The 11,742-nt window shown below is 42.5% G+C and overlaps 1 protein-coding gene across 1 annotated transcript in view; it reads right to left on the bottom strand.

Annotated features, from left to right (window-relative positions):
- The window catches only part of B3gat2 (beta-1,3-glucuronyltransferase 2), a 77,065-nt gene continuing 65,323 nt past the window's right edge, over nt 1-11,742 (bottom strand). Inside the window, exons 3-4 of the mRNA XM_038343221.1 lie at nt 163-311; nt 1-87 (exon numbers count right to left, since the gene is read on the bottom strand). Coding sequence (XP_038199149.1) covers nt 1-87; nt 163-311 — 236 coding nt within the window. The remainder of the gene's footprint in view (nt 88-162; nt 312-11,742) is intronic.

The raw sequence follows: 11,742 nt of genomic DNA, 5'->3' as shown, positions 1-11,742 counted from the left end.
CTACACCTCAATGTTCACTGTGTCCAGGTGGTACTTTGGCTCATTGGCTAGATTGACCTTCTCTGTCCGAGTGTGCCACACGAGAACCTGCAGAGGAAGGGGATATTTTAAGCTGCTGTACTATCAACACTTGCTGTCCCACCACATGAAGGAGATAAGTACCTTGGTGCAGTTACTAGCTTTTGGTTCCAGTTCTTCAACTGTTGTTATCTGCTTTAGAAAGTCAGATTCTTGCATCCCTGGTTGGGATCCACGGCGCTTAAATACAGCTTTAGGATTGGACAAGATGACTTGCAGACTCACAGCAAATCCTTTGTATTAAATAAAGAAAAAGAATTACTGTTGTACTTTTTCCCTTTGTAATTGTGGCCACATCAGAAAATACAGATAACTATTATATGGTTAGATTTTGGTATTCAAACTTGAATAGAGCATTGCGTGCTTACAGTCTCAAAGAAAAATTAGTCACTGTGACTTGGTACACTCTGAGGATGCCTACCTCAATACGAGTTCAAATCTGTTGATAATAAAAAGTAAATTTCAGAAGCTGCTATCCTCAGAGAGGTCACCACGGCACCACATTTGATGCTCTGCATTATTGAGCTGAGGAGCTTCAGAGAGATGTCGCAACTGTCCTTGAGGTGTTGGAGTGCTGGCCCAGCCTTCCTGCTTGCTTTTGACATCATTAATGTGTGCTTTATCATCACGGTCAGCACTGTTCCAAATGACTTGACATTGAGAAGATTAGAGATAGAGGTACCGTGGTCATACAAAAAATAAGTATTATCTAATTTATAATCATTAGTTTCACTCTTAAGCATGAAGGAAGTGAGCTTAGAAATCAGAACAGGCACTATTAATTAAGTCATTTGGTAAATTTGGTTTTTGTATTTGAGTGTTTGTTTAAAAAGGATATTGCACTGGCCTTATGTGTTGAGGGCCTGAGTTCAGCCTTCAGTGCTGCAAAGACAAAGTATGAACTCCCTCCAGTGATTTGTTTATATGGCAGAACTGTTAGGATTTAACCTGCTTTAATACATTGTTAATGAACTCCACAGCCAGCTACACGTTTCATGTTTTAGAAGTCTGAAGCCTGAACCTTTGGTCCTGACAAGGTGACACAGAACTCATGCCCTCCAGGAGCTGATGGGTTGAGAGCCAAGCCAGGGAATGACTCCATAGATAACTTTATGTCCTCTTTTTGGCAGTGGATTTCTGCTGCTTTTTTGGAGAAAAGTAACATCAGACAGTAGTAGAAGAGTTATGAGAGGACCACGCCCACCTCCTCCAGGTGCCAGACCGGTCAGTCGTGTGCCCTGAACCCTGCTGCTTCTTGGAAATAGTTAACTCTTAGCCATGAACAAACAGGATGTGGTCTAGGAAGTGCTGAGTGAAGCAAAATTTAAAAACAAAAAACAACCCAGAACCCATAAAAATGGCCTTGAGAATCCAGTGTCCTCCACTAGATAGAAATACACCGTGCATTCTATTTAGTAAGCAACACTAAATTTGGAATCCAGCCTTTTGGTTTTTACTAGGTTCTTGCATTTGGCACACTGGCCAAGTCACTTCACCTTTGTTAACTGTATAATGTCCCCATTTCTGCAAGGGAAGTATGAAAAGTTAGCCTTGGTATTTAGTGTAGGGTAATACAAAGATCCTACTGATGCAGAGGACTGCAGTATGCAAACAGAAGTGCCACTGTGTGAAACAGTACCAAGGGCTGGGTAGTACCAGCCACCACTCACAGCTGTGGAAAGAGTAGACAGGTAAAGGGCTTGTGACAGTTCTGGTGCACAGAACCAGGCCACATCCTGTCACATGACTGATAAGACATCTGAATCTTCATCAGATGCAGCTAGGTCAGCACAAGACTTCAGCAACACAACCAAAACTTGAAGTCAGATTAATGTTCATGTTTTTTTGTTGTCTTTCATATGCTTTATCCTTTAAATGGAAGTCTGTCCTCACGCATACTGGCGTTTCTGGCACATTCTTTATATGGTTTCAAAGCACTGATTTTTATGTCCTATTTTCATATGCACACACAATGAGCCAAATTATGCATAAGTAATTCTGAAAATATGGAACCATTTAGGTCTGATTTCCTTCATTGTCCCTTAAGATGTTAAACTCATCATCTGCAGCCCTGAAAGATTCAGATTAAGTAACTATTTTCTCCACTTCCCTGGTTCAGGAATATCTTGTAGCAGTGTAGAGCTACTTGGTAAAATGAAGCACAGGTCACAGCTAGTCCTGAAGCCACCATTGTTTCTGTTGGGTGCCCTCTCGTTCTCATGGAGAATGGTGGACACCTGAACAGCAGTGCTCTCAGAGACCTGAGGGAGTGGCTGGGTCTGGGAACAAAACAACCTCCTTTCTAACAAAGGGGCCAAAGGGAGAGAGAACATAATCCAGATGTTCCTCATTCATTTACCTTAGCTGCCTCTGCCCATTCTCCACTCAAGCAGGTCGCAGCCAGCAAGCAGTCATCATCAGGGAAGCAAGCCAAACTGAGTTGCTTCAGTGAAACCCGCTGCCCAGATGATATGTCAGGGAGAAGCTAAAGTGGGCTCCCTTGGAAATGGGCCGAACTTTTAGCTGTTGACCATTGATGTTCAGTCTCTATGGGTGTCTTGGGTTTTCTTCAGTTTTGCTCATATTCGTGCCTCAAGCACGAATCTTTATCTTCAGAGACTGGTTTAGCTTTAGGTACTGCTCTGAAACCATAGGAGCAGGGTTTTCTGTCTGGGTTAGTTACAGAACAGTGTGCTATGCCAGTGAAAAGAGACGATTCCCTGTGTAGGCTGGGCTTCTTAACATCCAGCGATGGGGAGGAAGAACATATTCCCTAATAGGCAGAGGGAAGGGCTTGCTTGCCTCAATAGACTACATGCTTATTGAATGCTGGCTGGAAACAAGGTGGAACCTTAGTATCTAATCTATTTAATTTTTGGATCAAATAAAACCACAGGGGAACTGGAGAAGAGATGGCTCATTGGCTAAGAGCAGTCGGTCTTTTAGGGGACCCACGTTCAGTTGCCAGCATTCACGTGGTATCAAAACCATCTGTAGGTCTGGTGTCAAGGCTCCCACATCCTCTGATTTCTGCTGGCACCAGACATGCATACATGTTCACATACATACATGCAGGCTTAGTTTTTTTTTTAAGCCAAAGGATTACATAAACAAGGAAAGTATTTAGACATTGGGAGTGAAAGACATATGTTACAGCTCTCAGAGAATAGATAAATGTCAGCCCTAAAACTGCCGGAGCTTCTCTGAAGAGGCCACTCCCCAGACAAGGAATCCCCCAAACTCTACAGTCTGTTTTAGTGGGTGACTTAGAGCTTGAAGAAGCCATAGCAAAAATCTGCAGAGCCAAACGCTGTGCTAGTGGTTAGAGGTTGTTCTCAAGCCTTCAGTGTGATCAGCTGATGCCTGCAAAAGTCCCCAAGCCAAGTAGAGGTCTAGAAACAAGCAGGTGGGTCAGGTACAGTGACTCACTTAGCCAGGAAGCAGTTGCATTCTCAGCAAGAGCACAGCATCCTAATAGTACCTGCAGCACCTGCAGGGAACATGGAGATGGCTGGCTAGTGTGGAGGTCAGATTAGCTCTGAAAGCTCAGATGCTCCTGCCTAAATTTAAAAACAAGTCTTGAAGAGATAAAAGTACCTCCAAATAACTTGATCATGTCCCAGTACAAAGTTTGAAAATATGTACACATTTATAATGCAGCATATGTTATGTGTGTATGCTCACACTACATATATGCATATCAATATTACCCAACAATTTGAAATTCAAAATGTTTCAGAATTGCTCTGTCTCTTTTGAAGAGGTAACTACTGTTTCTCCCTTCCCCCTTTGCCTCTCCTTCCCTCCCTCCCCCCATCTCTCTCTCCTTCCCCCTTCTACCCTTTCCCCTTCATAACCCACTAAACTTGTCTCTGAAGAAAAAAAAGGTCTCAGAACCAAAACTTCCTGGTGTACAAAGAAGCAGGAAAACAAAATGGCATAGCCAAAAAAACAAATCCAGAAATGATAAAGATGATAGTACTATAGAGTCTAATGAATATGCTCATTATATTATGAATGTTTTCATATTCAGGAAGACTGAAGAGATGTGAGAGATAAGAAAGGGCCAGGGTCTTCTTAGTAATAAAAATACAAGAAGATGTAAAGTGTCCTGGGTAGAATTAACATGAGATATTAAAGAATAAAAGATCAGTAAAGAACAAATAACAAAATATTAAACTACTAGAATGAAATAAAAATAAGACTAGTGTTTGAGCATTGGAATGAAACATGAGAGGAAGACAAAAAATAGATGAAGATGATGACTGTTTCCAGCCTTCATTCAGTGAAGTTATGTAAAGCCCGAGTCACCCTGCCAGCCAATGTAACCTAAATGAAGACCACTCCAACCATAATAGTACCTCACCCAATCTTCACACATGAATGTTCTCAAATCACAGAAGTCATAAGACAATCCCCCCCAAAAAACTTAAAGCAATTCAAGTTACACAAAGTATGCTGTCTCTAATGTGATAGAATTGAAAGACTCAATAACAAAGATACATAAGTTTCAAATATTTGGAAACTATTGGTAAATTACAGGTCACATAAATCAAGGGAAGTGAGAACAAAACATGAAAGTCTGAATCTAATATAGTACACGGGAAATTATTGTGGCAGTACACGTGTGTGCACATGTGTGGGAGGTAGAACTGTGTATGGGTGTAGAGGCCAGAGGAAAATGTTAGATGTTTTCTTCTCTCACTCTCCACCCTATTTGGGGAACAGAGTCTCCCACTAAACCTGGAATCGACCAACTGTCTAACTGGTTGTCTGCAAACCCATCAGACCCTCCTGTTTTCACTTCCCTCCTGTCTTAGACTTTTAGGCATGTGCCACCACATCCAGCTGTGATGTAGGTGTGTCTTCTATCTATCTGATCATTTCATTGGTTAATTAATAAAGAAACTGCTTGGCCTGATAGGTTAGAACATAGGTGGGTGGAGTAGACAGAACAGAATGCTGGGAAAAAAGGGAAGTGAGGCAGATGCCTCAGGCAGAGACCGCCATGCCTCTCCTCTCTGAGACAGTTGCCATGAAGTCAGCCATCAGGTCAGACATGCTGAATCTTTCCGGGTAAGACACCACTTCGTGGTGCTACACAGATTATTAGAAATGGGTTAATCAAGATGTGAGAATTAGACAATAAGAGGCTAGAACTAATGGGCCAAGCAGTGTTTAAAAGAATACAGTTTCCATGTAATTACTTCGGGTGTAAAGCTAGCCCTGTGGGAGCCGGGTGGGATGAAAAGCAGACCTGCCCGCAGCTCCCACTACACAGCTGCTTACACAGATGCTAAGGATCCAAACTCCAGCCCTTGTGCCTGTGCAGTGAGCACTTGACTCATTGAGCCATTACCATCCCAATTCCAAAAATCATTTTTTTAAATACAAGGCATCACTGTGCTGTCCAGATGCTCCAATAGACTAGTTTGAGACTTCCTGCCTTAGCCTTCTAAGTAGCTAAAACTATATAGAACATTACGCCAAGCATGGCAAAAAATATAATTTTCAAAAATATCTTTAAATGCTAAACTAGAAGATGAGGTCCCACTTTTATAAAACTAAAAAACAAAACTCAAGTCTTGAAGTACTATTAAATGTAACAGCAGAAATCACTGACTAGAAACGACAGGAATAGAGAATGTACAATAAAGTCTGCTTCCTTGGTATGAATTCCTGTCGTCGTATGAATGAGAAATGTCTCCCAAAGATGCAGATATTTGAACTCTTGGGGCCCAGTGGCACTGCTTGGGAAGGATAGGGACACGAGGCCTTGCTTAGCAGTGTGTAAGTAGGACAAGCTTGTAAGCATACAGCCTCACCCTGCTTGTGTAGTTTTCCTGACTGAAAATGTGAGCTCTCAGCTTCTTGTTCCTGCTGCCAAGCCTGCTGCTTGCTGCTGTACCTCCCCACCACAAAAGACTCCTGTTCCTCTGGAATTGTAAGACCGAATATACTCTTCTGTAAGTTGGCTTCTGGTCATGATGCTTTCTTATTACAGCGACAGAAAAGTAATGAATACACTGATAAACATCTTCCCATAACTTCTTGAGAAGTAGAAGGCACAAACCACCAATGCTGAGAGAACAAACTCTAGTAACATAAATAACAAAAAGTATTAACTTTATGATAGAGATTTGGACACCTCAGAGTAGACCAGACAAATTGAGAGAAACTACAAAGCAACAGCCAATGAAGAATAGCCTAATGTTGAAGGAAAGGTCACAGTTAGGTCACCTTGCAGTACTACTGTATAGGGCCAGACAGCCTCACCAGTGAATCCCAGCAGTCATTTAAAAAACAAATAATAGAGGTTCTATACTAATTCTTATTTTTAATAAAAAGGAAAGAATGCTTCTCAAATTACCCTGAAGGTCGGCCTTGCCCAGATACCTAATACTATGCAAGTCATTACAAGAAAACTGCAACCAAAGCTCATGAAAAAAGGCAGGAAACCCCTCAAGCTTCTTCATATCCACTCCAGCATTCAAAAGGGAAATAAGCCATGACACATGTGTTAATCTCAAGACCACAAGGTCATGTTATCTGCTGTATAATTCACTATTAGAAAATATAATAGGAAAAGCTGTCTTGATAGATGATCAATACTCATTTGACAAAAAGTCCAATGTCTTCATGACTAAAGGGAGGGCGGTGGCTCTCATTGAACCAATAATATAGGTGAACTTTCTCAATTTGAAAAAGAACATTGAAGGAGGAGGAAGAAAAAAAGGGGAGGATGAGGGAAGGAAGGAAGGAAAGAAAGAGGGAAAGAAAGGGAGAAAGAAAGAAAGTAAAAGAAAATAAAGGAAGGAAGAAAATAGAAGAGAAAACAACTATTACTGACATTTTACTTCTGGATACAAAGACTGACTCAAACTTATGTAGGTTGGAGTGAGACACAGACCGTACTCATTTTATTCAGCAATGCAGTGGAGAGTCTTGCTATTGAAATAAACCCGTCCCATTTTTTTTAAACAAAAAAGGTCACACAGATGACTATAAAGTACATAGTACAAAAAGAAGCAAAGCTGCTCTTTCTCACCCAGTCGGTAGCATCAACAGCCATTGCCACTGTCTCCTGCTGGACACCCACCACCTTGGTCTCACCTCCATGTACCTGACCCGCTAGCACTCACTTTCCCCTCACTTTGTATAGACACTAATCTCACAGGTCTTCTGCAGATCAGGCCCACTCCTGCTTCCTGTAGCATGGATTCTGGCAGTAAGGCCTTTAGAATCAGATCACAGGATACTAACCACCTCCTAAATCACTGGCCAGCGGTACAGGACTTTTGACATACTTTTTTAAAACTTATTTTATGTACATACATATTGTGCCTGCAGGTATATCTGTGCATCACATGCATGCCTGGTGCTTGCAGAGGCCCAAAGATGACATTGGATCTCCTGGAACTGGAGTTAAAAGATGGTTATGAGTCCTGTGGGTACTGAGAATTGAACCTGGGTCTTCTGGAAGAATTTAACTGCTTTTAACTGCTGAACCATCTCTCTAGCCCGTAGACATGCTCTTTCAATGCTACTGATGGCAATTAATTTCTAAAATCTCTCTCCATCCACTGAAAAAGAATGATGATTTCAAATCCAAAATAAAACACATACACACACACACACACACACACACACACACACACACAAACACACATACATTCTAGTCAGAACTTATTGGGAAAAGGAAGGTACATGTGGTACCTCTGCTTCTCCTAGCTCTTCCTATCAAAACATACACTGCCTCTTGGAATAGTGCATGTGTTAATTTCAGTACTGTTCCTGGTTAAAATTTACACACAACACACACACAGTCATTAAAATGATGTCTTAGTCATTGTTCTTGCTGTGGAGAGGTATCATAGCCAAGACATTTTTTTTAATAAAAGAAACCACTTAATTGTGGACTTGCTTACAGTTTCAGAGGCTAGTCCACTATCATCATGGCAGGAAGCATGGTGGCATTGAGGCAGACATGGTGCTGGAGAAGTAAGTAGCTGAGAGTTCTCTATACCCTGACCCATAGAGAGAGATGGAGAGGGAGGTTTGGAGGGAGGGAGGGAGAAAGGGAGGGAGGGAGGGGAGGAGGGGGGAAAGGAAGAGAAAGAGAGAGAGAGAGAGAGAGAGAGAGAGAGAGAGAGAGAGAAAGAGAGAGAGAGAGAGAGAGAGAGAGAGAGAGAGAGAGAGAGAGAGAGAGAGAGAGAGAGACAGGGAGAGGGAGAGAGGGAGAGGGAGGGAGGGAGCTGGGCCTGTCCTGGGCTTTTGAAACCTCACAGCCCATTCCCACTAACACACTTACTCCGAAAGGCCATACCTCCTAATCCTTCTAAACTTTTCAAATAGTGCCACTCCATTAAGCATTCAAACATAAGAGCCTGTAGGGGCCATTCTTACTCAGCCACTACAAATGGTATGCCTAGGTATTCCCAACTTTGAGCACTAATCTTTAAAGAACTATTCTTTGCCATTGCCTTCTCCTGGCCTCTGTAGCATAATCATTTGACCTATAAATATAAGAATTTATTACCTGGCTGCCAATTATATTTCATTAATCTATATACTTAACATATGGTAGGTGCACATGTGCATGTAGGTGCACACGCATGTGCCAGTGGAGGCCAGAGGTCAGTCTTGGGTGTTCCTTCTCAGAACTACCATCTTGTTTCCTAATGCAAGGTCTCATGATTTGGAAGGACCTGGAGCTTTCTGGTTACATCAGATTGGCTTGCCGGCAAGTACTAGAGATCCATCTCTCTCCACCTCCCCAGCTCCGGGTTGCAAAGTGAATGCCACTAAACTTACAGTTGACGTGGTGCTGAGGATCAACCTCGGGTCCTGTGTTTGTGAGCCAAGCACTTTATAAACTGAGCCATCTCTCCAGGCCCTGGAATGGTGGATTTTAATCTGTAGGTAGAGACCCCTTTGGGATTTGAATGACCATTTCTCAGGGGTCACATATCAGATATTTACATTATGATTCTTAACAGTAGCAAAATTACAGTTATGAAGTAGCTGTGAAATAATTTTATCGCTGGGGGTCACCACAGCATGAAGAACTGGCATTGGGAAGGTTGAAACCACTGTCCTTGAGGGTCTTTAAACTGAAGACACAGACTACATTTTCACGTTGGGATGTATAACCCCTCTAGCTTTGCAACCCCCGCCCCCACCACCAAGACTGTTTTAGCTACTCTGAACCTCTTGCTTTTCCTTATGAGCTGGATGGCTCTCTCGAGTTCTACAAAAAGCACACCTAGCTGCACTTTTGACCAATTATTCTGAAGCTATGGGCCAGTGTGAAGACTATCGCAATCTCCTCTGTTAGGTCTTCTAATCCATTAACACGAAGGCAGTCATTTCATTCAGTTCTTTAGTTCCACTGATTTTAGTTTTCATTGCACAGAGGTCTTATACTTCATTTTAATATCTTATTATCCTTAACTGTGAATGAAAAATAACAACAAAAATTTCTCATTTAACTTCTGACTGTTCTCTGTCACTGTGTAGAAATAAAACTGATTGCCTTTTTGTTTTAAAATTTTAGGGTCTCCCTATGTAACTTGCTACATGGACCAGACTAGCCTGAAATTCACAGAGATTTGCCTGCCTCGGCGTCCCAGTGTTGGGATTACAGGTGGCTCCCCATGCCCAGCTTATGTTTGTATTCTGCATCCTGCAGCACAGGCGAGCTCATTTGATACCCCAGGGTTTTCTCGTGCAAAAGTCCATCTCTGAGAGTTTTACTTCTCCTGTTCCTGTCTTCACCCAACTTGGTTGCTTTTCACTTTTCCTTGCCTGATTACTTTGGCAAAAACCTTCATGGACTTGTGAAAACAGTTGAGTAAGCCCTTGATCCCTGAGGGAAAAGCTTGGAGGCGGAAGTGGCTAAGAATGTTCGCTCTGTGTTTTTCATAGATGGATATCATGAAATAGAGGCAGCTTCCTTCCATTCCTAGTCTGGCTTTACTAGATTTATTTTTATTTATGTGTCTGTATATAGATATAAGAATGTGTATGCCGGTGCCCACAGAGGCTGGAGTTACAGTTGGTTGTGGGTCACCTAACATGGATGCTGGGAGCCAAATTTGGGTCCTCTGAGTGAGCAGCACGCGCTCTACGTGAGTCATCTCTCCAGGCCCCTGCCTAGTATTTTTATCATGAGAAATATTTAAATTTTGCTTACTGCTTTTAAAATTTTGTTTGTTTCCCCCCTTATACTGACATGTCTTATCAACATTGACTTTTGTATCTGAGCTTGCATTCCAGGGGTAATCCAATATGGTCATGTTTGCATGGCCGTGGCTGTTGTAGTTAGCAGTGAGAGCGGATTACATTGTACAGCAAACTCACGTAGGAGGTTTATTGGACACGGTGGTGGCAAGGGCATCATAACACAGCAGAAGGGCAAAGAGCAAGCAGGCACATGCGGAAGAAACAAACACAGATAGCCTTGCTTTGTAACAAACTCCTCTGGTAGCAGCTAATCCGGTTTTGAGAGAGCAAGAACTCTGTGTTTTCTATGTTTCCATGGTTCTCTGCCTAACCATTCACACACCATTGCGTGACAAAGACATGCCGTGACAAAGGCTCCTCCCAAATCTGCCATGCTTGGCAAGCGAACAGAACTGCTGCCATACTTCTCATCCACTTTGGAATCATTTTCTTCTGAAGATGAATGAAGAGGCACAGTGAGCCAGAGTGTGTTCGTGTAGGTCTTTTCATTAAACTGCTCCAGAATCCTAACTGGGACCTCATGCTTGCTTCAAGGCACCCTTCCCCCACCCCACCTTTAACTATTGTCTACTTTCTTAAAACTCCTCAAAACCACTTAACAGTCATTGTTCTCTCTCTCTCTTTCTGTGGGTGGGGGGACCTATACTATAGTACTTCTAAGAAGTACTTTAAATAAATAATTTATTTAAATCTCTAGTCTGAAGACAACAAAATCATCGAAAGCAGCTGTCAGGATGAACATGGATGGAAACTTGGTCCTGAGAGCCCAGTGAGAATTACAGAGCCTTAGCTAACTGAATTCTGCAAATGCCCATTCATGTTTTCTGAACAGGAATGCATTTGAAGCTTGGGAAGGAACTCCACTGGTTCAGAGACCAGTGGGAATGGAACCTACACCGTCCTGTGAGGGGCTGATGCAATGGGCATGCATGCCAGTGCACTTTCATACTTCCTATGCCGCCCTGTGAGGGGCCAACGCAATGGACTTGCAATGGGCATGCATGCACATGCACTTTCATACTTTCTACACTGTCCTGTGAAAGGTCTTTGCAATGGGCATGCACTGGGCATTCAATGGGCACGCATGCAAGTGCACTTTCATACTTCCTATGCCATCCTGCGAGGGGCCGACTCAATGGGCATGCAATGGGCACACAATAGGCATGCAATGGGCACGCAATGGGCATGCGTGCCAATGCACTTTTATACTTCCAGGCACTCTTGCTCTAACTGGCAGTAAAAAATAACCTACATTTTAGTTTGGAGGAATTAGAGATTTATGTTCCCCATTGAATTACTAAAGTGGGTCACACTAAACTACTCTAAGCCAATCCAGAAAAACAGAGCAGAGAAAAGACAAAGGAACTTGTGTCTGGTTCCAACCCTGGGTAACTGCTTATAACCATTCCTAGTTTCTCG

Source organism: Arvicola amphibius, chromosome 9 (genome assembly GCF_903992535.2).
Source record: "Arvicola amphibius chromosome 9, mArvAmp1.2, whole genome shotgun sequence".
Lineage (NCBI taxonomy): Eukaryota > Metazoa > Chordata > Mammalia > Rodentia > Cricetidae > Arvicola > Arvicola amphibius.
The sequence above is the reverse complement of the archived record's forward strand: the minus strand, read 5'-3'. Positions and strand labels throughout refer to the sequence as shown.